At 44.0% G+C, this 25774-nt stretch overlaps 1 protein-coding gene across 2 annotated transcripts; it reads left to right on the top strand.

The window, feature by feature from the left end:
• Window positions 1-9105: 9105 nt before the first annotated feature.
• On the top strand, window positions 9106-20952 carry PTGR1 (prostaglandin reductase 1). 2 transcript variants are annotated; one of them, XM_065860845.2, is made up of 10 exons: window positions 9106-9211; window positions 9942-10048; window positions 10955-11000; window positions 11704-11763; window positions 12961-13128; window positions 14681-14798; window positions 15061-15216; window positions 16744-16849; window positions 17893-18011; window positions 19440-20952. In XM_065860845.2, exons 2-10 carry the CDS (start codon window positions 9943-9945, stop codon window positions 19548-19550), a joined length of 990 nt encoding a protein of 329 aa, XP_065716917.1. In that variant the 5' UTR covers window positions 9106-9211; window position 9942; the 3' UTR covers window positions 19551-20952. The 2 variants fall into 2 exon arrangements, with proteins under 2 accessions (XP_065716917.1, XP_071658317.1); XM_071802216.1 differs by lacking the exon at window positions 9106-9211 and adding an exon at window positions 9282-9491.
• Window positions 20953-25774: the final 4822 nt, after the last annotated feature.

The following is a 25774-nucleotide window of genomic DNA, read 5'->3' on the forward strand; positions in this document are numbered from 1 at the left end:
TCTCCCTCTTAAACCTCAAAAGAACATTTACTGGGAGCATACCCTGTTGCCAGAGTCCCAGATGCCTTTGTCTGCTTTTTAGAAAATGTGTGTCAATTACAAGACTCCCAACACAGGGCTGTTCCAGATTTAGCCAGGCATTAGGATAATGCTGTAGCCCTAGACTTTTACTGGACTTTACTGTTGTTCCTTGTCATGTCTCTTCCACTGCAATGCAACAGGCTCAAATGAGACTGCAGCCCTGTTGTAGTAGCTGCTTCCTGTTCTTAAGGATACATATTATAAGTATGAAATTGCTAATATGTCCATGTTAATAAGTGGTGGTTCAAGCTAAGGGAGACTGGGTAGCTTGAAGAAGTCTGGTGGACCCTGCTGTCAGAGTCTCAGCCTTCTTGGAGTGGTGGATCATGCTGGGAAGATTAATGCTGTTGTGTCCCCAACAGTCTAGCCCAATATTCAGTCAAGATGGGATGCTTAAGTGGCTGGCCCTGGAAAACCTCACGTTAGGTCGTTAAAATAACAATTGCTTTGTGATCTCTTCAGTGTCACTGCTTATGCTGTCTTTCTGAGTCAGACTGTAGCTGCTGCTTCATAGAAAATCTGGGACATCTTTGAAGTTGCTTGCAGTAAGCCATCTCTCTGCCTGTGTTTCTTCTGTGGAGACACTGCAGTCTCCTTATCTGGTAGGTTTCTGTCTGCTCGAGCCTATTCCTCTTGTGAGCTAATATTCCCATTAAGATTTACAACCCTAGAAAAGAAGAGTCCTGGAGGAGACAGTGAGACCATAAAAGGCTGGCAAGCCCCCTCAGCACGCAAGTGCAACAGACCAGTGCATGCTTGGGGTTCACAGGTGGGAAAAGCTGTAGCCAGAGAAACCAGAAGTCTGGAGAAGGACTGTCCTCTGAATCTCCGCTTGCATAAAATATGCACAACCGGGCAGTGTCCCTGTATTCTTCCTAGGACTCCTGTCCCTGCTTCCACCGCCTGTGCATTTTCTTCTCACCTTCCAGTGTGACCAGCAGGTCTCAACTCAGCCATGCTGGCCTCTTGCCCTCCTTACCTGATTTCTTACACCTGGGGATCGTGATCTCTGGAGCTCTGTGGAAAGCCTCCTTACAGATCTGCCAGCTCTGTTCTGCTCCCTTGTCCCTGAGGGCAGTTTCCCAGGGGTCCCATTGACTAACCCCTTGCAGAGCTGGAAGGTGGCTTTCCTAAAATCCAGGGTCCTGACTTTACTCTTTGCTGTCCCACATCCCTCAGGACAGCGAACTCCACCAGTGCACACCTCTACAGCCCAGGTGTGACATCATCAATTAGCTCACTTGTGTTGGTGACCAACAGGCCACTTGCCCTTGTCATATTACAGAAATTCAGGAGAAGGATTCAGGGGCTTTCTGGTGCTTGAAAGTGTGCTTGTGCGTTCCCGTTGGAGTGCACAGGGCTGTCTTATTACACTACACTGAAAGAGACAAGGGTGTTTAACCTTTGTAGAGGTAAGTAATGAGAAATGTGGAAAGGAGGAGCCAGCAGTCAGACTTAGTAAGTCCCAAAGCTCTTGCAGTAACTTTAGAACATCAGATACCAGCCTGAGGTTTCTTGTCTTTCTCCTCCTAAACTAAAATTACTTGCCATAGTCAGAAGTTTAGGGTTTAGTTTGAGTCTTCAAGAAATTTAAGCTTAATGGAGCTTTTAAAAAACCTGAGTTTTCTTTGGCAGCTGTAAAATCAAGCAAATGAAACATTTTTCTGGGTAGTGCAGTAAGAGGCATGTCCCTGCAAATGCACAAAGTGACGCTACCTTGCAGTATGTCTCAACAGTTTTGATGAAACTGCATTTACCGATGTTGCAGCATGTGCTTGGACCATATCAATATTTAAGCAAGGGGGAAATAGAGTGCTTGAAAGAAGCTTAAGAGTGTCCTGCAGTGACCAGGGAATCACAGATGGCCCTTAGCCTTGGCTTGGTTTGTCAGTTCAGGTCACCTGCTCTGTCCTGTCTGCCTGCATATTCTTGTTTATTCTTTCTTATCAGACATCGTTCTTAAGGTTGTTGTTTTACATGCGGATTCTAAAAGCTGAAGGGCAACTGCCCCATTTCAGTGTGGGTCTTGGCTTCCCTTTTCCTGTCCCCATGTGCACTTGCAGCAGGACTTTTGAACCTTTGTTGGAATTACAGCCTTTGAATAGAGTGCAGGGCAGCACAGTCTTTCTGCTAGGCGGTGACCGCTCACCCCCAATCTTTGACCTCCTTCCAGGGCTTCATAGTATTGCATAAGGAGGAGAAGTTGCAGACTTACTGTTCAATAATGCAGCGTCATGCTTGCTCAGATGTTGGAAGTCTAGTGTCTGCTAGAAGTTGTGTGGGGGTGGTGCGCCTTTACCTTGTTTTACACCACAGGAAACAATTCCTGAGAGAGCATTGTAGTAGCTAAACCAGAGGGGAGGAATAGACAAGTTTTGCTAAGACTTGCAGGCACTTAGGATTTGAGGCAATATTCACTCCCAGGTAATCAATAATCCTGTCATGTATGGGGAATCCCATGATAGCCTCTGAACTGTGTCTCTCTTGACAGTCTCTAATGCCAAGAAGTCCTTTTATGTTAGTTTGTTTGTACTTTGTAGAAGTATTTAGAAAGTCCTTTATGCTGGTGCCTGGCAGATTGCTTTGAAATGCTGCAGGAGAGTGTGTAAATTGGGTCTGGAGGAAAGGACTAGATGAGATCACGTCTTCCTGAATGAATTTGCTGTTGTGGTGGTTGGCTTTTTTTTCCTCAGCACCAATCTACAAACTGATTATGTCTGAGAGATCTACTTTACTCAGCTTTTAATCATACCGTTTTCTTCCAATGTAGCTGTGAGCATAGCTGTTCCTGCTTCAGAATGAAGATGAAAGGAAACAAGTACCATAGCCGTATCTGCAAATTAATTGTGACTGGCAGCAAGATGAACTATTAAACTAACCTGATATTTGAATTGAACTTATTTGTAACTAACAGGCTTCTAAGATGATTTTGTCCTCAAGGGTGGATTTGGGGAAGCCCAGGCTAGGAAACCATACCACACAGGATACAAAAGTTAGTTCGAGCTATTTAAGGAAAGTTAACTTTGCTGATTTGACACTTCCTTCCTTGAAAGCACTACCACTCTTCTACTTTAATGCAAATATTCCCAAATTCCAGGTATCACCACCATCTCCTCTGCCTCCTGTCAAACTCTCTTGATTTTCTCAAATTAGTTTGTCTTCTCTTTTATTCCTGACCTTTTTTTTCCAGTTGCTAGTCTCTTCTATGGGATCCCAGTTTTCACCTCTTCCTTGTTCTCTCCTATTTTCCCTTGAATTGTGAACCTCCTTCCCCATGGTGATTTTGAGGATTGAGCTGTAGTAACCTGTGTGAAGGTGCTTTGCCTGCATCTCTGCTTCAGTTTGCACTAACTGCAGTGTCTGAACATAGACTGGTTCTTTTCTTCTTTACCTATATTGTTAGTGCACAAAGCTGTGAGTCTAAGCTGTTTCATATATATATGACTTTATTAAAAAAGCTGATAGAGATTAATGTAAAGCGTTGTTTCTTGATAACTTGATGGGCTAGACCAAAGTACAAGAAGGGTTTGAAGGACATCAGAATAAATGCTGTTTTGGACTTCAATTTCAGGAAAAGCTTTAATGGTTCTTTTGTAAGAATATCAGACAGAAATTCATCGCCTCCTTTTTTTTTTTTTTTTCCCCCAGGACTTGCTGGAAGTGAATTATTTTTAGAAGAGTCTTTTTATCATCTTTGTGGACTGTCCTTTCTCAAGTATTTATCATAGCTGCTTTGCAGTAATGATTATAATGGCTGAGGAAACACTTCCTACAGAAAATACACAAAAGAAATGTATTAATTGAACCCACTGACACTGACAATAAAATAGTTTTATACCACAATGGTTACTGTTCTTAGACCTGAGACTGTGGCTATCATGTGTTGCATCACTGCTGTTTGTGCTTTAGAGTTCTTTAATACTCTTAAGCAACATATTCCTTAACAGTCCTTATAATTTTATATCTAAAAATACAAAATAATCTTGATTTGTTAACCTGGAAGTTTGTTTGTGAATCCATTCATCAAGCACGTGTCCGTGTTCTGGTTTTTGTTTGGTTGGTTTGGGGCTTTTTGTTTTGTAGCCTATGGAAAACATCACTAGCCTTGAGATGGCTATAATAATTGCAATTTCAGTAAAAGATGAGAAGTGGTCACCAGAAAATCTGTCTTGTTCTCAAAGTTCAGCCTAAGTGTAATCAAAATTGTTCAGTATCATTTGGAGGAAGGGTCATTGCTCTGCTGAAAAATCTGTGTGTCACAGAAAGCAGAAATGGCCAACACTGATGGCACCTAGATTTGCAGATCATCATGATGGTGGGAATGTAAAGAACGGGGCTGGAGCCCTGAGACACACAGGCAAAAGAGACAAAAAGTGAGGATTCAAAACTGATGACTCACAGAGGTGGGACTGTATGGGAGACAAGTGTTTCTGAATCATTCTTGGCACATTGGCTCATGGCTGCCAGCCTGGCCACCATCCCTTGTCCCTGGTCATTCCTGGCTGGAGCATTTGGGTACCTGTGTCCAGACACAGGACACACTTCTGGGACAAACACCTTCTCGTGCTTGTGTGGTCAGTTTTGTGTTAACCTGTTCTCACATTTTGCTCCTGTAAGACCCTTTGCTGAGTTTGCTTTGTTGTTGCTGCATTGTCACAGTATCTTTTGTCACTGAAAAGTACAGATAAGCAACGGTGATACCAAATTATACCAAAGCAAGTACAGCAGCAGATGGGAATGCCAGGGCAGTGCCACATGCTTCTTTTTTTCTTTTTCTTTTTCTTTTTTTTTTTTTTTTTTTTTTGAGGTCCGGTGGCAATTGCTGCAGATAGGTTTTCTGTGAGCACGATTCTTGTGGTTGTATGTGGGATGTAAGGAATGCTCATTTTGGCTGTTTATTTGATGAATGCAGGATGCTTTGACAATAAGCTTGATGAGTAGGGCCACAAAAATGATCAGAGCACTATAACATCTTTCCTTTGAGGACAGACTGAGGGAGTTGGGGTTGTTTAGCCTGGAAAAGGCTCTGGAGAGCCCTTATTGCAGCCTTTCAGTATTTAAAAGTGGCCTGTGAGAAAGACGGGCAGACATTTTAGCAGGGCCTGTTGCAATAGGACAAGCAGTAATGGTTTTAAACTAAAAGAGAGGAGATCAGGCTGGACATGAGGAAGACGTTTTTTACAGTGAGGGTGGTGAAACACTGACCCAGGTTGCCCGGAGAGGTGGTGGATGCCCCATCCCTGGAGACATCCCACGCCAGGCTGGACGGGGCTCTGAGCAATGCCATCTGGGTGAAGATGTCCCTGCTCATGGCAGGGGGGTTGGACTAGACGAGCTTTGGAGGTCCGTTCCGACTCACACTATTCTATGCTTCTGTACATGCCCTGCTATAGATGATTTCCCCATCACACACTTGTAACTCAGGAATCCTTTACCTGTGCCGTGTTTCTTTCTCATGGAAGGACCAGGAATATCCCTGACTCATCCCAGAAAGTTGCTGAATGCTGTTGAATTACTGGATCTTGTGGCTTTTCCTTTATAATAAATTACAGAGAGCTCACCCTGTTCTCCCTGGTCCTTGTTTGTACATTTTGAAAACTTTTGTTGGTTTACTCAGGTCTATGTTCCTAATGAGTAGTTTAGTCTTTGCCACTACGTATTGGTCTCTTCACGCTTTCCACCCTTCATATTACACTTAATTATTTTCACATGAAAAATAAAAGCTGAAGACAGTCCCTGGACAAAGTTTCCTCTCATGCTGTCAGGTACTGATAAGAATAATGGCCAAAACATTGAGATGATACAGTGAGTATAGGGTGAACTGCGATTTACATATCAACGACAAGCTAGCGAGCCACAGATCGGGCCAGCAGCCCGCGTTTATGTCCAATACACAAGGTGGGGGACGAGCTGGAGGGCACATAGCTCCACCTTCTGATACACCCTGCATGGCACAAAGGGGAAAAGCTGAGACCCTTCAACATGTCCCGAGACTTGTCGATCGTTCGCCATCACCCTTTCCCCCCAGACTTTCCTCTCCTTCACAACACCTCCACAAAAGACCAGAAGTGATGCAAGCAAGCAATGCAGAGGGCTGTAAAGGCCCACCTTGTACAAGCACTGGTGGTGCCCACCCCCCATCCTGAGGACTACTCTGCCCACCAGTCTCACCACATGAACTTCTCACCACATGAACTGAACAAGACACCAGAGGACACCGCACATCGCTGGACCCGAGACTGCAAACTCCATCACACATAAAGCGGAGCCATAAGGATTGTGAAATCTCTCTATTCTTTCTTCCGCCTACTTCTGCCTTTTTGCTTTCCTTTTTATATGTAACATAGTAACATAAAGTTCACAGCCCCGCATATCCTGCAAACTTCTAATGTTTACCAATCAAACCTACAGTAACTGTCCTGGTTTTGTTAAAAACCAAGTTTCTCTTTTAGTGAATTTGCCTGTCAGCTAAAGCCTTCATGTTGGCTGCATTTTCCTGGAGAACCAGATACATGTTTTGGTAAACATAGCAATGGAATGCAAACTTATTGATAAGCACAGATTCACATCTCACGAGAGGGGCAACGAGAAACTGGTGACCAAGAGACTGACCAACTGTGTATAACATGCCATTCACGTGAATACTTCATATAAAAGTGGTATTTCACGAGGATCTCGTCCCTTTTCCTTATGGCCGACGTTAGGAGGACCTTGCTAGACGTCCCTGCGAACTGAGGCCTAGTGACAGACTGAATCCAGCTCCGGTTGGCTGCAGAGTCCACTCCAGGACTTTGGGTGCTGGCTCTGCAGTTGCTGAGACTCTTGAAGATTGGTTTTGTATATTTTGTATTATTTTCTCTATTCTTATCAGTAGCATTAGTAAAACATTTTTAATTTTTCCAACTCTCTTGTCTCTGTCCTTCTTTCCCTCTCTATCACCTGTCCTGAGTGGGAAGGGGGAGAGGGAGGGGCAAAAGGGGGAAGTGGGGGGAGGAGAGGAGGTTAACAACACATCTGCCAGGGTTTTATTGTCACCCCGCAATCTTAACCCTCGACAGTAACGTAAATCCTTCTGCCACCAAATCATATACCATTTGGGCCAAGCTGCAAAATAAAAGCCTTTTCTTTGTGGGTCTTAAGTACTGTATGCACTGTTTTCCAATCAAAGGGGACCCACAAACCTGAGTCATTTCTCCCCACTCACTAGTATCTGAGAGTGGGATGTGACACATGCCACATGCCTTATTCCAAGCAATTGAGGCAAAAAGCCAAAGGTTTCTGCTGTCTCTTAAGGTGGCTCTGCAATGCCAGTAGTCCCAGCATGGAGAGGCCCAGCCCCACCAGTTCTGATCCTTTGGTGGGTGCACTGGGAACATCAAAGATGGCAGAGTACAGATGTGGGTACATGTCTCCTTTGAGAGCCTGCAGGCATCTCACACTGTAAATGTCATTATAGTGTTCCCTTGTGAAATAAATAACTTACACTTTTTCTATGGATAAACAACGTTTAATGCAATTCCTTAATTGTATTCTTTAAACGTGTTCATTAGAGCATAAGCAAAACAGTGCTGGGTGCACAAGGGATTCACTCTGCCCAACACGCACACCTTTTAACAATAAGAAGTGTGCTTAAATACAGTAAGGTATTACATATTCATAATAACCCCAGGAACACCTATACATATTCATAAAGTGAGTCTCAGATAACCACTTCCATAGCCCCTCCTTGACCCTCCCCTGTTGCATCTGCGCAGTGTCACTTGGTGAATTTGAGGAGGGGTCTTTGGGGGTCTTTGGATGAAGACTCCTTCAGCTTCGTCACAGTGAACTTTTTACCTTTGGCTCATTATGTTGAATTGACTGGGACCCAAGCTGCCAAGTGGATTGAAACCAGATTGGCACCCCCTTTTGCTGTAAATCTTCTTTATCTTGTCTCCTCAAGTTTACAGCTAGGTGCAGTAAAACTACTTATCTTGGCATTGGATGTGGTTCTGTTTTTCTTAACATAAGTTTACATAAAGCTCTAAACTAAGCATTTATTGTGTGGCTAAGCCTTAAAGTGTTAGTTCGTTAGTAGGCACCCATTATATGTTTAGTTAACCCTTAAAATGTTAGTTCCCTCTGTCAATATAACTTCATAAACAAGTTTCATAACTGTTTACATAGAACTTAACCACCTTCCCTTTTTCCAGGTTCAGAGTCCGTGCCTCATTTGGTTACATCTGTAAACATTAAACATCTCAGCACGAATCACAACTGCATTTCTCACACTTGTCATAGTGGTATATGTATGTATCATTCGTTAAGTGATTAATTCTATATTTGTGGGAAACTGCAGCGGGTCTGCGGAATCCTTGACAGAAAGTATGGGAGTAGAGATCAGCCTTGAAGATATTAAGGTTTACCCTTGAGAAGGATGGGAGTAAAGGAGTATCCAGAGATATGGATTTGTACCCGTGAGAGAGGAGAGATGTACCTGTGAGAGAGAAGGGGATAGAAGAATAACATGGATGATAGCAAAATTAGCCAACGAGATGTTAGTGCTGTAACTTGTAACCAATAGTGAAAAGACACATGAACTGGTAGAATTGTATAAAAATGCACTTGTAGCAATAAATGGTATCTACTACTTTCATCCTGGAAGAACTTGGTCCATGTCGTTTGTCCGTCTCAAGCACGACATATATTCACTTTCAATTAAGAGTTTTAGGGCTGAATGGGTAAAATGTGATTTGAAGAAACTGCTCTGGGAGATAATTTCAGTCTCCACACTGCCGTATTTCAGGGTTTCTAGGACTATGGGGTTTTCTTATTTGGCTCAGCACATTGCATTCCTGTGCAGCTTGGCTGGCCGCTGAGTTGGGGCAGTCTGTTAAGGGTGATTTCAAATCTTAGTAGGAGAAAGGTGAATCACATTGAGTATGCCCTGTGACAAGTTTATTGAGGGTTTACATTTGCTCCAGTGGAAATGCACTGGGGGTGGTACTTACTCAGTCAATAAAAGCAGGTGGTTTTGCCTTTTAGAAGCTGTGTGTGACTGAAGGAGTCCAGCCGGCAACTGAGTCCAGTGCAGAAGGTTTTTTACAGGCCTTTACAACAGAAGACACAGTTTTCCACCTTCCTGCTCTAAGTATAAATTTCTCTTTCTTTGCCTTTGTTGATGTGCTTGCTTATAGGAAGGAAAAAGGGGCTATGAGGGTAAAACAATTTGTTTCCACCTTGTATAGAAAATGCTGGTGACAGTATGCTTCCAGTTCCAAGCCCTGACCTTGGCAACTGGAGAAGTATTTTCTTTCAACATAGGGGGTGTCATAGCGAGAGGTCTTTCTTGCCTTTGTATTCCTCACACTTTTGTTCCAGCTTGTAAAAGTTTACGTTCAGTACTTATCTCATGTAATCGATGCAAAAGGGTGAGTTTTAAGTGTCTTGTGTTTGTTTGTTTGTTTGTTTTTTAGGAGGGGGTGTTTATTTGTGTGGTTGGTTTGGTGTGTGTGTTTGGTTTGATTCTGGGATTTTTTATTTTCTTAAACTAGTAGATTTTCCCCTCTTCAGTTTCTTTAGAGCAGGAGCTGTACATCTTGCTGGGGCTGACTTCGCACGCCAGGGCTTGCTACCAGCAGACAGGGAGGTCTGGCAGTTTGCAGGGAGCTGTGGGTTGCTTAGGGAATGAAGGGGCTTTTCAGACATTTTCTTCATACAGAAATATTGCCATAGGATGCAAGCAGAGTCTGTCTTGTGTAATAGCAGGTTATCAAGATACTTTTCTGCTTCATAAAGTCTCAACCAGCCCCCATGACCAGCCCAGCATCACTGGGCATCTCTTTGACAGGTGTTCTTTGACTGTGCTGTTTGTTTTGCAGGATGGTGACTGCCAAGGCCTGGGCTCTGAAGAAGCATTTTGATGGTTTACCCAAAGCCAGTGACTTAGAACTAATAACGATAGAGCTACCAAACCTGAAAGATGGACGTAAGTGGAGTGCCACCTGTTTTTATTTTTCTGGAGTTTGTCTGGTTGCTGACAAATGGCTGTGCATCCATAGAACTGTTTGTGTGTTTTCTGGCTTGCATTTTTGAAAATGGGTTGGCATGGCTTGTGGCAAGCCAGGCACCTTAGCAGTCAAGGGCGATTGCTCATGAACACGTATGCTGAAGGGTTTGGTGGGTTTTAAGACACGTTGCCTTCTGATAATAGCCTTTAAAACAGTGGCTGACTTCCTCTAACTCCAGCATGCAGCCTTTTGCAGTCTCACATTGCCTAATCACACAAATATAATAATAATAATAATAGTAGTAATAATTAGTACTAACTAGATCACTGCAGCACACACAAGGAAAAGTATTATTAGGTGGAGACAAATGGTGAAAACTGCTGTGTGAATAAGAATTTAAATTAAAGTTTGTTTAACAGTGTATTTCCCAAGAACTAGCGACAGTAAAGTGGATTAGGCTTCCTAGAAAAGATAGCCTAATGCTTTCTGTTTAAGGCAGTAAAGTAGTTATATTTGACCTGTGCCAAGGTTTCTTACTACCCTCTGCTGGCTAGATTATGAAAGGCATTTTATATCAGGATTAAAAATTAGCGTTTTGCTTATGGGGTCTGGAGCTTTCTACAGAGAGAGGAGGCAGATAAAGAAAATAGGGTTGAAAAGAAGCTAGCCTGCTACAGAGACACCATAGAAAGTGTCTTTCATAACACAGTGATAATCCAGGCAAAGTTAATGAATGTAGCCGTCCTTTCTGGTAGTGTTTCCCTAAAGGAAGATGGGATATGTTTTTTTTTAATTCCTGTAGCTTTTACTGGAAGACTGACTTATGGAAACTATGCTTTACCATACTGTTAATGCTCAGGAATTTGCTTTGTCTTTAATTGCAGAGTTGCTGCTTGAGTCAGTGTTTCTCAGTGTTGATCCTTACATGAGGTATATATTTTTCTTCTTTTTAAATTGCTCGCTAAGATATCTTATTTGATCTCCCTCTTAAACCTCAAAAGAACATTTACTGGGAGCATACCCTGTTGCCAGAGTCCCAGATGCCTTTGTCTGCTTTTTAGAAAATGTGTGTCAATTACAAGACTCCCAACACAGGGCTGTTCCAGATTTAGCCAGGCATTAGGATAATGCTGTAGCCCTAGACTTTTACTGGACTTTACTGTTGTTCCTTGTCATGTCTCTTCCACTGCAATGCAACAGGCTCAAATGAGACTGCAGCCCTGTTGTAGTAGCTGCTTCCTGTTCTTAAGGATACATATTATAAGTATGAAATTGCTAATATGTCCATGTTAATAAGTGGTGGTTCAAGCTAAGGGAGACTGGGTAGCTTGAAGAAGTCTGGTGGACCCTGCTGTCAGAGTCTCAGCCTTCTTGGAGTGGTGGATCATGCTGGGAAGATTAATGCTGTTGTGTCCCCAACAGTCTAGCCCAATATTCAGTCAAGATGGGATGCTTAAGTGGCTGGCCCTGGAAAACCTCACGTTAGGTCGTTAAAATAACAATTGCTTTGTGATCTCTTCAGTGTCACTGCTTATGCTGTCTTTCTGAGTCAGACTGTAGCTGCTGCTTCATAGAAAATCTGGGACATCTTTGAAGTTGCTTGCAGTAAGCCATCTCTCTGCCTGTGTTACAGACCTTACAGTCAAAGGGACATGAAGGAAGGGGACATAATGGTGGGCACACAGGTTGCCAGGTAAGATCTTGAGTTCTTATCCATACACTTGGCAGATCTCAAAGGACTATACTAGCATTCGGGACATTTGCAGCCTGCACTACCTATTGTTGACATGAGTCTACATCTGCAGCTGTATTCTGATCTTTAATTGGCTGGAATCTGTTTTTTTCTCTAAGAACCTCTTTCGCCTTCTTGGAGAGCATTTAGGCATCTGATAAAATCATTATATTCTGGCAATAATGTTTTCAAATGAATTTTTTGCAAGCATAGGTATGAAGGATCAACCATTGCACTTCCCATAAGTGTCAAATTCACATTTTAGAATCTGCTGTGCTAGTAGTTGCATGCCCAAAACTGTGCATGCCATCTACTCCAGCTGAGAATACCTCAGTGTCACCTAAGATACAGCTCTAGACAAAAGGTTACCTACCCTTAAATCTATCCTTCCCAAGGTTGTCGTAATTTAGGTATACAGATGTTTCCCTTTGTCAGCTTGTTCCTGCTGTGCTGCCTCTAAGTTGCTGCCCAGGAACATCTGTGGCCTTTGACTTTTGTGTTTCTCTGCAGGAATATGAGGGCTGTGATTACAACTAAGCCTGATGAATAGAAGGGCGACTGTTGCCAATACTTCAAAGCTGCTTACCTACCCCTTCCCAATGTAGTTTTCCCATTGGGCAAAAAAGTTGAATTTTCATTTGGTATAGAGAGACTGCAAGTATGAACTTCTCCTAGTTATTAGACACTGCTTTCTATCTGATTTTGTTACCCCAAGAGATCCCATCTTCAAGCTCTGCAACCTTTAAATAAGGTGCAGGTTTTCTGAAAAGGGAGCTGCTTGTTACAGCCTATCTCTGACATCTTGCTTTAATCCTGGCATCCTCTTTTCTGCCTTCTAGCTCACAGAAGCCTAGTCTGAATTCACACCAAACTGGCGCAAGTTAAAAAAAAGTCGGCATCAATGTGGGAATGTTGGATTTGTTGTGGGCAGGGCTGAGTCTAGAATCGTCTTTCACCAGAATACCCCTAGGGATGACAGACTGTAGACATTTCAGGAAAGACACCAGAAGCCTATAGCATCAGCAGGTGTGGGCTAAATGTCCTGATGCAAAATATTTCCTTTCTCCTGCATCACAGAGCAACAGGAATACAGGAGGGAAGAGCCAGTAATGATTTGTCGCTGACAGGAGTATTATTTTTAATTCTTCCTTTAAACAGGATTGTAGAAAGCAAGAATCCTGCTTTCACTGCGGGGACCTTTGTCGTGGCTAGGGGTGGCTGGAGAACGCATTTCATCTCTGATGGGAAAGACCTACTACTCCTTCCTTCTGGTTGGCCAGAATCTCTCCCCAAATCTGTGGCTCTTGGGACAGTTGGCATGCCAGGGTAAGTCTTGAGATCCAAAGGCAGCAATCCCCTGGATTTCACTGTGCAGCATATTTCTGCCTACCTGTGTCATGTTTTTCCCTCATCTTGTTCTGCCAGTATGTTGTCTGCTCACTCTGGTAAAGAACATGTGTGATTCCAGATGGCCTTACCCTGTTGAGGGCCTGAAGTTTGGTCCATCCTCTAGATCAGACGAGATTTGCCTTCAAGATTATGGTGCCTTTCCTTAAGGAGTTGTAATAATGTAGGGAGAGGATCCAGGAGGGACTGGAATTGACCTCAGTGGAAAGACTCAGACTTCATTGGTACCTGGACTAGTCTGCTTTTGCTGATTGGGCTCTTCAGCTTTCACCATATTTCCAGATTTGCCCCCAAAATGGCAAAAGACAGCTGTCACATCGTGCAGCAAAACAGAGGTCCTTTAAATTGTACTGCAGCAGACAGAGCTGCTGCGCTTCAGGATCTCTATTCACTTCTGCAGTCTTTCAGGCATCCTCTCGCATTTCTTCTCTCTTTCTCTGTAGTTTGTACAGGAAATCAGGACTTGGCCAGCCCTGTTGACACAGAAGGCTTTCAAAATGATTGTAACATTGCGTGTGATGCAGAACTTCTCAGATTTCATTTTGACATCAGGCAAGATGTGTGTTTTTCCAGACAGCTGCTAGATGGATTCAGTTCATCCTTTCAGTTCGGACCCAGGGAGAAGCTCTAATCCTGAGTTTAGAAGTTAGAAGAAAAATCTATTGGGATTCTGGGCCAGTTGTTCATGTTGCTTTGGGAAGCTTGTGGAGCCTGATGTCATTCTGTATTTATATGATCAGCGGAACATGTTTGAGCTAAACTTTAGTGGTTCCTGTTCACTGAGTAAGCCATAGCTCTGCACAGTATTCCTCAGGAGCAGTGTGCCCATCAGCTCAGCAAGTTTTTGCCACCATTTTTATCTCTTTCTGCCAGCTTTGATTTGTGATGTCTATTGTTTAACTTTTGCCTCAGTTTGGTAAAAACCAGCTGTGTAATGATTTCTGTCTAGCTTGGATTTACTCTCTCCTCCAGTTTGTAACAGAGTTGTCACCTTACAGATTTGTGTTTCTTTTTTTGGCTAGTGAGCACAAGGAAAACTGTTTTCACTTAAGGTAGCCTTCAGCCACAGTGTCCTCTTTCCCAGTAGAGCATCTGCCTTTTTCTGGGATGGCTGTAGAAAATGCCAAATTAAGAAGTTTGGGTTAATTTTTGCATTTCATGAAGAATGAGGGAGGCATTGTCAGGCACTGGAGCAGTCTACCCAGGGAAGTGGTGGGGTCACCATCCCTGGAGGTGTTTAAAAGGTGTGTAGATGAGGTTCTTAGCAAAATAGTTCAGAGGTGGACTTGTCAGGATTGGATTAATGGTTTGGATTCAATGATCTTAAAGGTCTTTTCCAGCCAAAATGATTATATGACTCTAGGAAAAGTGAAACTTGTTCTGATAGTGACAATATTTTAGTTCAATGTTGTCAAGTCACATCTCTGTGTCTGGTATCTTCTATTCCTCACTGAGTGTTCTTTCTTCACAGCCTCACTGCGTATTTTGGTCTGCTGGAGATCTGCAAGATAAAGCCAGGAGAGACGGTGCTGGTTAATGCTGCAGCTGGTGCTGTGGGTTCTGTGGTGGGGCAGATCGCTAAAATTGGGGTAAGTGTCTTGGACTGCTCATGCTTGCAGGCCATGCATGATGAAGAGGGCAAGCATCCCTGAAGGCATGCCTACAGTAAGGTCTTGAGACAGCACAAGCTCCTGAGGATCTAGGAGAGCTTGCTGAATGTTTCCTAGAGCTCAGGAACTCATATGGTGATGACAGCCTGACTTGAAGTGTGAGCTCCCCACCCAGCACTCTATGAGTGTCAGCCTTTATTGTGAAGGTATTTTTAGAAATGCTTTTCTCCTTTCCTTGCAGGGCTGCAAAGTGGTTGGCTCTACTGGCTCAGATGACAAGGTTGCCTATCTGAAAAGCATAGGCTTTGATGAAGCCTTTAATTACAAGACTGTTGCATCTTTGGATGAAGCGCTGCGTAAAGCCTCTCCTGATGGCTATGACTGTTTCTTTGACAATGTGAGTTCAGGGAGAGGGCTTTACCCTGAGCTGACTGTCATTTTCCTTAAACTAAAGCAGGAACTCAAATTGTATACATCTAATTGAAGACTACACCAGGAACTTGGTATTGAGTTCCATCTAACTGAGAAATGGTCTCTGTAAGAGCTCACTGCTTTCCTGTTCCCTTCCCACACTTATTTCTCTGGCTGACTTGGGCAGTAACAGAGAGAAAAAACACTGAAAGGCAACGCTGGATTTTTGGTGATGTTGGGAATGGAGAGAAAGCAGCTTTCACTCTCTGGAAATTATGGCACACTTTGGGGAGGTGAGGGTCACAGTGAACATTCAATTGATGCTGAGAGAGCTCCAGTCCATCCCTGGCCCCACCTTGAACCACAGGCCATACTCTGCTGTTGCTGGAAGGGGCCTGAGCATGGATTGCCCCACATGACATGATCCAGGTGGCTACACTGGTACCTAACAAAGAAAGAGTTTCAAGACCCACTTGTAAAGTTGCTGTAATGGCCCATAGAGGGTTTCTGACCTCTCCCAGGTACATCTGGTGTTAATGGGGGCTCTGGACTGTTCTCAATAGGCTTTTTTAATATGACCATCTTGTTTTGGAGGCTAAGAGAGTTTAACAGTATGGATGCAGTCAAACCATATCAGTTCACCTTCAAGCCAGAGAACAAGCCCTGGCTTTTAAAATTTGCTAGTATAGCTATACCTGGTAACATAATACCTGTTACAGGAGTATTAGCTGAGAAGCTGGCCTAAAATTCCCTGGCTATCCACCTGCTTTAAAGGGCAGCCATCATCACACGTTTAGCGTGTCTTTCTCTCAGCAGCCTGTCTGCTGATCCAGGGATGATGTGTGGGTTGTGTCATTCTGTGTGGGTTGCAATGCACCGGCCTTGCCCTGGCAATAAATATGAATGCATGGTGCCAGGACAAAATGCTTGCCTCTGTGACAGGAGCTCCTGGTTTCCTTGCCTCACCCTTCCAAATTTAATGTCCTGTACTGTTAAGGTCTTAAACAGGTTTTATGGTCACATCCTTCCCTTGCCCTTCAATTCCAACTTCTGTGCAGAGCTCTCCCCAGCAGTAAATTTTCTCACAGCTTTGCTCCATTAAAAGCTTCTGAGTAAAGCACATCCCTATGTGGGTGAAGGGAGTCATTAAAACTTGTCATCACCGTAATGTGAAAAGGAAAAAGTGCAGACTGGTGTGGAGGAAAAGCAAAGGTGCTGCTTCTTAGTGCCCCTAGACATGCCCCTTAGGAAGAGGGATCTAAGGGCAAGTCCTGCCTGATGCTTCTGAACCAAGTTTTGTGAAGCAGATTCAGAAATAACACCGATTCCCTGTCTTTGTAACTAATTTTTACAAGAGTGAAATTAAGTCCTCATAGGTCTTTGGAGTAGTGGAACTCACCTGTCCACTCCTTGATGGAACGTGTTGATGCAACAATGCAAGGTTGGCAGGTTTTCACAGTCAATGCCCAGCACTGGATTGCCTCTAATGCTGCATGTGTTCCGGTTCTTGTAGGTGGGTGGAGAATTTTCCAGTGTTGCTATCCATCAGATGAAGATGTTTGGAAGGATTGTGGTCTGTGGAGCCGTGTCTCAGTACAATAACACTGTGCCTCAGAAAGGTACGAGACTACTTTCTTGTGTCTGAGTTTATTTGCTGTTTGGTGATGGCAGAGAGACTGACTTAATGGGTGTCTCTTGAGATTTTATTCTTGTTTCTGTATGCCATTTGAGTATATGTATGTCTGCACAGCTGGGTAACTAACAAACAGCTGTTCTGGGACAACGGGAGTGTGACCACGGTCTGTGTGTATGTGCACTCATGCCCCTTGGTGCACACTCATATGGGATGGAGAACAGCAGTGGATTAGAAATGGAAGGAGAGACTAAAGTACTTGAAACTGGTTTCCCCGGGGCTCTGAGGAGATCAGTAGAAGTCAGGTATGGTAGCATGGTGCCATTTAGACAGTACGTACTTTTAGATGATAAGGAATGATTTTCTCTCGGGGTTTTAGATGAGGCATCTTAGTGGTTTGGTTTTGTTTTTTCGATGTAAGATTTCAACAGCTGCTGAAAGTCCTGGGAAATGTGGCTGAGATTAATGTAATTTTATATTCATTTTCAATAGCATTAAGTTTTCCAAATTTGCCTTCTAATAAAAATGGGAGGTCTGGATTCTCTTTGACAACTGACTGGCTTCGGACTCCCAGATCACTTTAAAAATGGGACAGGTTTTTGCGACTGGGGAGACTATCACACATTTTTATGATTGAGGGAACCATGTTTTAAATGTGTGTCACTTATTTTGAGGTTTAGGAAGAGCATGAGAGCATGGCAGGCTATTCAAACAAGCTGTCATAACAATATTTCCAGGACTCAGATGAAAACTCTCAGCTGAAGATGAAGCCACTTGTGAATGAAACTGTTTTCAGAAGTGTCAGGTGTTTAGCGTTGCAGCTTTATGGACCAGGCCTTTATTTCCTTGGGTGGCTGTCTGTCCATGAATCCTTGGCCTTTTGTCCTGAAAATTCTGCCTGGAAAAAAGCAGCAGTTGGTTCTGGCTGGAACAAAGTGATTTGGTGGTCTTTACTGCCTAAAAGCTGTTGGGTCTTGTTTTAAATGAAACTGATATTGCAGGTGGTTTGCTGGTTCCTTTCTCTTGCAGGGACTTTTGTGCAGTTTCCAATTGTCTTCAAACAGCTTAGAATGGAAGGGTTTATTGTGACCAACTGGTATAACCGCCAGGAGGAAGCTCTGAAGGCACTGCTAAAATGGGTTGTGGAGGTAAGGAAGGAAGTAGTTTTCTGTAAGGTGTACTCAAACCATAGCTTCCCTCTTTGCAAGGAGTCTCTTGTCATAGCTGTTGAGGTGAGGTCTCAGTGTGATATTTCTCTTCCTCCTGACTTGATCTTTGAGCCTTTTGGAGACACTGATGCCATGGTGAACATACCTGATCCCTTCTGCTTTGCTGAGAACTGCAATATTAGTTTGTAGATGTAGATACACTCCAGAATACATGTAGGCATTGAAAAAGGATGCGTCCAGGTAATTCAAAACACTTTTCTTGCAATAAAGAGTTTAATATTTAGAATGATTCCTCCATTTCTCATTCAGAAGTCTCCTTTAGTTTGTAGTATGAGAAGGGATTTCCATTGGTGTGTGCTGAAATTACTGGCAAATATGGATGTTTTAACAGATTTGGAACCTGGGCTTTAGAGGGTCTTAATAAGGAATTTCTTAAATTTATTTTTCTAAATGGATGCTGAGTTGAACACTCGGTTGATGGCTGTGAAAAGCTTGTGAGTGTGAACATTAAAGGCTAAGAGGCTCTAGCTTTTACAAGGGGATTTGAGATAGCTTAGCTTTTGATCACTTAGATTTGCAATTCCATACTTCCTTATGGGTAAAGACAGGCCTGGGACTGACAAAGTAATCCCCTACCTGCCTATTTTTTGAGGACCAAGTAGCACTAAATCTCTCCTGGGGTGTTTTTATAGCAATGACCTTTGCTCTGTGCTCTGTCTTACAAAGAAAGCAGATCCTCACAACAGCCTACCTGGTTTTGCAGTTACCCTGCTGCATGCCAGGGAAACATGCAAGCTGGAGAAAATTTGGTTGCAATTTTAGTCTCCTGAGCATCATAGAATCATTTAGGTTGGAAAAGATCTGTGAGATCACCAAGTCCACCTCTAAACCATGTCGCTCAGCGCCACATCTCCATGTCTTTTAAGCACCTCCAGGATGGTAACTCCACTTCCCTGGGCAGCCTGTTCCAATGACAAACAACCCTTTCCTTAAAGAATTTTTCCCTGATATCAAATCTAAACCTCCCCTAGCACAACTTGAGGCCATTTCCTCTAATTCTCTCACTTGTTACATGGGAGGAGAGACCAACACCCTCCATGCTCCAACCTCCTTTCGGGTAGTTGCAGACAGCAATAAGGTCCCCTTAGCCTCCTTTTCTCCATGTTGAACAGCCCCAGTTCCCTCAGCTGCTCCTCATCAGACTCGTGCTCCAGACCCCTCACCAGCTTCATTGCCCTTCTCTGAACTCTCTCCAGCACCTCAATGTCTTTTCTGTAGTCAGAGGCCCAGAAGTGAACACAGGATTCCAGGTGCGGCCTCACCAGTGCTGAATACAGGGGGGACAATGATGAAAACTAGGCAGCTGGTGCACAAAAACTCATGAATTTCCTTTCTTCCTTTTGACAGGGAAAACTGAAGTTCCATGAACACATCACTGAAGGATTTGAGAACATGCCGATGGCTTTCATTGGATTGTTTAAGGGAGAAAATCTTGGAAAAGCTATTGTGAAAGTCTGAAGATCGGTTATTTCTGGGAGACTGGCACAGGAGAATGTGATTCTGTTAAGTGCTTTTAACTCACTAGTCAAAAGGCATGTTTCAGTCTTTTTGCTGGTGATAACTTCCATTAATGATTTAGCAAATAATGTAATGATATGCCAATAGCTTTGCTCTTGAAGAGCTGATTCCCAAAGCTATACACAAAAGAGAAAGCCTTAAAACTAGTGAACCTTCTCAGAACTGTAACAGATTTAATAGTAGCTTGAACCTTTCTAAGTGTTGGCCTGTAGAAAGGAAAAGCAATTCCAAAAGTTTTGACAAATTATGGCATATCTGATGACTAATCTTTACCTATTGATTTGGCCCAGAACTTGGCAAGAGGGAATTTTTAAACTAATATCAAAGAGCAAAGAACAGGCTAACACCACTTGGGGATTCCCAGCCTCCTCACTGGCTGGCTTTTTTTTTTTTTTTTTAGCTTTAAAGAAGAAATGTAGATATCTCCGTAATTTTGAGATAATGGAAAGAAAAAAATAACTCTCTTAATGCATACTTTGTTTGTGTTATAGTTCTCTTTGCAGCTAACACAGTGTGGCTAAAATACTACAAGCACTTAGTTATCCCAGCAGATCTCACAGTAGAGGTGGCATGGATAGGTAACTTCCTTGAGTACTTTGGCCATTGGTGTCCAAGCTGAGAGTTGATCTTGCAATGGTGTTCACCCTGGCTCTCCCAGAAGATGAGATCAATGTGCTGGCCCTAGCTGTGCTAAATTGGTGTCCAGGACCCACATGGTTCTGAGTGAAGGAGATACACAGATTAGTAACAATAATTATCTTAGATGTATTGAAAAAGCCCAAACAAGAACCTGTTACTACGGAATACAGACAGATATTGAAGGTGAATGCATTTCTTCTTCAACTGCTGTGGAGGACTTCTTTGTTAATTTTTAGGTTTTATTATTGATCTGTGAAGAGGGATCCTAAGTGGCCTCATCCTAAGTGGACTAATTCTGGCTCAGCCTGCTTTCTCATAGAATATTGATGTGTATGTTCCCCTCACTATCTGCATATAGATTTCATGCTTCATGAGTTGCAGCTGATTTTGTAAGGTTGTTTTACCTCCCCAAAAATAATATTTTTTTTGTAAAATCAAATTCCACCGAGCCTCCCCAGCCTCTGGATTTCACTGAGGAACATAGCTGTTTCCTCCTGAAAATCAGAGTTCTCTGTTATGCACTAGGAATGCTGCCAGCACGTGAGTAATGACGATAATATCCTGTGTTGTTAGGCAGTTGGGAGGTCTTGCGGTGCTTTCTCCCTGTGAGCTTGATCAGGATCAAAGTTCTAAAGCTTATGGAGAGATACCTGAATTTTTCCACAATGTATCAATGAAAATAAAAAGGCAGTATTAAAAAAAAGTTGTGGGGTTTTTTTTTGGCAGTCACAGGATTGAGAGTGTCAGTGGCACAAACTAGGCTGAGGGTCATGAAAACTCCCTTTATTTCTCTCCTCTGGTAAAGCAAATTAACCCTATGAGTACAATCAGTGTAACAAAGCTGAACGTGCCCCACGGAGAGCAAGGGTGCAGTGATACAGTGCTGGGATAGGCCTTTCTGCCTGTATGTGACCATGTGTCCCTTTAGGCAGAGCATCAGTAGAACCATGGTGGTCCAGCCTGTCCTCTGGCATGTGAGCAAGCAAATGCTGGCTGCCATCACCCCTCCACTGACACTGTCACTTTGCAGCAGAACTTGGTGGCTTTCTGGGAAAGGGAGAGCTCTTGGCTGTCCCACTGTCTGTCCAAAGGTGTGTGAGGCATTGCCTGCAGCAGTGCACCATTGCACACATCTGCAAAGGTGAAAACGGAGTCCACTCTGCCCAGGGTGCAGTGCCCATGCCTCAGTGGCCCTGCAGCTGGGGCTGTTCTGATGGGTCATCTCTGGTCTTTGTGTGCTGCTTTTCTCCAGTCCACATGGCCACGTCCCTGCTGGTACCTAAGTTACACTTAGCAAGTAGGCTTGACGGAAGATTAGGGTCCCAGTCCATTGAAGATATAATATAAGAGCAAGAGGAACAGTTTATTTAATAATCGTAAATGAAAACAGCTGCAGACTTCATCATCTGTTGTCTAAATAGCTATTTATTTATAGATATGATTCCTAGACTAGTGGTTTAACTGTTTAATGCCTTAATCTTGCCTGTGCAAGATGAAACAGTCTCTAGATTAGAGGTCTTCAGTCTAATAAATATTGCAACTTTTGTGTCCTGTTCCTAAGCAAATTGAAGCTGGGGCTGGCAGGAATAACCTGCCTGAGCTCAGGACACAGTGGGGACCAGCCTCAAGGAGTTCACCATGGCCTGCCACACCAAGGGTGGTCTCAGGAATCCCTGGGAACTTCTGCAAGGAGCTGTGGGTTGCTGAAGCTGAGGAACTACTCCTGGAGTGCATTGCTGCCTGCTAGCTTCTTTTATGGTCATCCAGGCTGGGTGACCACCAGAGCAGTCAGGACAGCATTCTTACATGAGCTCTGTTCCCCAGCTGAATGAAATCCAACCTTAAACCCTGAAGCATCTCTCATGCAGCCTGTATTGAAGCAAGGAAGACATACTTCACATCCTTTCCTCTTACCTTGCTCCCACAAGCCCTGTCTGTAGCTGTTCATGTTTCACACCCTCACCCAGCTAGACAGCATCAGCTCCAAAAGGTCCCTGAGAGCTTGGCTTGCTGCTGGCCAGTACCTGCTGTGTGCGTGGGACACATCCTGTCCTCAGCTCCTCATCTCTAGCTCAACCTGGGCTCTGCTTCTCAGTAAGCTGAAAGCTCTTGGGGCCATCCTGCTTAGTGGTGCTAAAACTGGCCACTTCATTTCCCTCATGAGCAGGCTTCACAGTTCAGAGGACTGTTCGTGGTGCTGGCCATTGCTCTTCCCCCAGGTTCCTCTCCCAGCGGAGCCTGAAACAGATGCAAAGAAAAGTGAAAAAATCAAACTTGATTCCTACCCTAAGGAAACATCATGGAGTGACTCAAGCAGAGGTGAAAAGACTCCAGCCCTGTCTGAAATCCTTCCTTGGTGGATACAGTTAGACCCAATGTCTGGCTTCTCCATGTCCCTGGAGTCTGTTCGCACATCTACTACACCCAGCCCAGATGCTCCTGTTCCTGGGACTCAGGCAGATGGTGCCACCTGGATAGCAGGAATCCACCACCCATGCATCGTCTCTCCTCTAGAACATTACCCAGAGACCCTACCGTCACCCCAGTGCTGTCAGAAAGAGAAGACACAAGGTATCCCCAGAGCCAGATGGTACTTATAAATCTGTGTATAAACGTGGACGGTCACTGCCACCTTGTGGAGATTTGCATCTGTCACAGATTGTTTTTTATTTTTCAGCCAGCTACAGGTAGAGGTAAGGCTTCACACAGCTGCCAAGTGCACTTCACCATCTCCATCTACCAACCTGGACCATCTCAGCTTTCCCCCTCCAGAGAAGAAAAAGTTGAATTTCGCATGGACATGCTTCTCTGACATCTCCACAAGACTTCAAGTTCCTCATACTCATCTAGTTGGTCCTTACCAAATTTGGAAGCATCAGGTTGGGCATGCTTCTCACCTGCGCAAAACCTCCACTGAAAATAAAGATTCCATGGTATAGTTCAGCCTTCAGTCAGCTAAATCAAGTAGAGGGCCCACTGCCCCTCAGAGCACTCTATAGTTTGGTGCTTGGTCTTCTGGCTGAGGAAGACCTAGAGATGCAGATGTCAGCACCTGGTACAGAGTTGGTACACAGTTACAGCTTCAGCTGAAGAGCAGAGCAGAGACCCCATGCCACATCCAGGCCCCTGCTAAGCTGGGCAGCTTCTCAGTCCTGCACCACCTGTTGTCAGCATGTTAACAGTTTACATGGCAAGGTTTTGGTAATTATAGGGGGCAGCTGAAGGGTTTGCTTCTGTGAGAAGGCACCAAAGGCTGCCACCACATCAGACAGAGCCAGCTCCAAGACAGACCTGCTGCTAGCCAAAGTGGAGCCCTCTGAGAGAACATATTTGAGAAAAAGTAAGACAAGTAAAGTAAGAGCTACATAATAGCAGCAGGGAGAGAGGAAAAACACCCTGCAGACACCAAGGTCAGTGCAGAAGGAGGGGCAGGAGGTGCTCCAGGTGCTGGAACAGAGATTCCTGTGCAGCCCATGTTGAGTTCAGCTGTCCCCTGCAGCCCATGGAGCAGCCCAGGCTGGAGCAGGTTCTCTGGCAGGACTCGTAGCTCCAGGAGGACCCACACTGGAGCAGTCTGTTCCTGAAGGACTGCACCCCACATTGGGGCAGGGGAAGAGCATGAGGAGGAAGGAGCAGCAGAGACCACGTGTTATGAACTGACCACAACCCCCATCCACCTCCACTGCTCAGGGATGAGGAGCTGGAAGAGTCAGGAGTTAAACTGAGCCTGGGAAGAAGGGTAGGGGAAGATGTTTACAGACTGGTTGTTATTTCTCATCATCCTACTCTGTTTAAGTGCAGTAAATTTCCTCAAGTTGAATCTGGTTTGCCTGTGACTAATTGCTGAGTGATCTCCCTGTCCTGATCTTGAGCCAGGACCTTTCCTGTCATTTTTTCCCCCTGTTCTGCTGAGGAGGGGGAGTGATAAGAGGGGCTTGGTGGGCACCTGACATCCAGCCAAGGTCAACAACACACACCAGTCAGCCTCTCCCACCCCTCACCAGGAGTCAGCAAGGATTTCACCAGCATATTCCCCAAGCCAACTCCTTGGGTGGCTGAAAGTTGCATGTCACAGAACACAGCACAGAGAAGCTGCTGTGCCACAGTTTGTTGACACTGGTAAACAATAGAATTTGTTTTCTGTCCTTGCTAGATCTAGATAGTTTTGAAGAATGAACAGTAAGAATTTAAACATTAGATTACAAATACTCTTACTGGAATCATTTGGGGTAGAATCCAAGTTTAGCTTAATACAGGTCAAGGAAAGAATGAAAAGCAGATGGTTAACTGGAGAAGAACTTAGGCTGACTGCCGCAAGAGAAGATGTGGAAGAGATGTGCAGGTGGCTAGGAGAATCCTTCCCCAAGCACATGACTGCAGTTTCAGAACACATGGATGGAGTTAAGGAGTGTCACTATTCCACTACAATCTAATCATGCACAATTCTCTTGTCCACTCACTGTGAAAGGGGAGGGGTCACAATAGTTGGTCCCCTCTCATTAAGCCTCCTCATATGTTCCAATTTTTGCACTCAAGGAAGTACTTCTCTTCAGCTGGCCAGCCCACTATTGGAAAGCTAGCCACCTAACAGGCCTGCAGACAAAAACATCCCACTCTGCCGGTTTGACAGCAAAGCACAGATCCCAGCCATTTCATAGTCAAATTAAACAGACTGCAGTCATTACCTCGGGGGAGGACAACTTCCTCCTGAAGCCCTCAGAAGAAACCTTCATGTGACACATAAATCAAATTTCTTCCAAACATTCAAGTCAGTTGGGCATCTACCACTTCCCTCTTAAAGGCATCTTTTCAGATCATGAGATCAAAGCAGTCAGATCTGTTCATGCAAAGTGCAGATCTCAGAGTTCAATGAAAGAGTGACTCAGCCTCTCACTACTGTCTCACTCCTTCACATGGAAAAACAAGCAAGCAAAAAAAATGCACCCACTGACCTCTCCAGGGTAGTACTTAATACCCATGTGGCAGGGCATGCAGCTCAAGGTTTTACCCAGGCTTATACCCATTCCATTTAGGGCAAAATATTTATTTGCTATATCTAGGCTTTGTTAAAGGCTGAAACCCCATGTTCTTGCCTGGGGGAAGACTCAGTCCAGTCCCCATCCTTAACTGGGGTTCTCTTCTCCCAGTAGAGTCACTATTGCTGTAGGAACGGAGACTCTTTACACCTCAAGTATAACCATTAGACTGCACTTTCCCTCACCTGTAATGACAGGGACCAACTTCAAACACTCAGATTCTGGCATAATTACACATTTGAAGAGAATATGCTTGCTGGTTCCTTTGAAAGGAAAGTCCGCCTAACACAGATCCTCACTCCATGTTCCTCAAAAAACCAAGCCTTAAAGAACACCTCCTTTCAAAGAGGTCTATGCAGGTTATTTCCACCACACCATGCCTACATTCCAGTACTCAGAACAGGAAAATCTCATAGCACTGGAAGCTGTAGACTCACCACACTTGTAGGAACTGCTTCATACCACTGGTTTCAGCACAAGAGTTATTCC

This window comes from Patagioenas fasciata, chromosome Z (genome assembly GCF_037038585.1).
Source record: "Patagioenas fasciata isolate bPatFas1 chromosome Z, bPatFas1.hap1, whole genome shotgun sequence".
NCBI classification, from domain to species: Eukaryota; Metazoa; Chordata; class Aves; order Columbiformes; family Columbidae; genus Patagioenas; species Patagioenas fasciata.

Excerpts from the sequence above, each read along its gene's own strand:
- PTGR1 (XM_065860845.2), top strand. The coding sequence starts at position 9,943 with ATGGTGACTGCCAAGGCCTGGGCTCTGAAGAAGCATTTTGATGGTTTA. Across the intron at positions 13,129-14,680 it reads GGGACAGTTGGCATGCCAGG|CCTCACTGCGTATTTTGGTC; the intron begins GTAAGTCTTGAG and ends CTTTCTTCACAG. Across the intron at positions 18,012-19,439 it reads TGCTAAAATGGGTTGTGGAG|GGAAAACTGAAGTTCCATGA; the intron begins GTAAGGAAGGAA and ends TCCTTTTGACAG.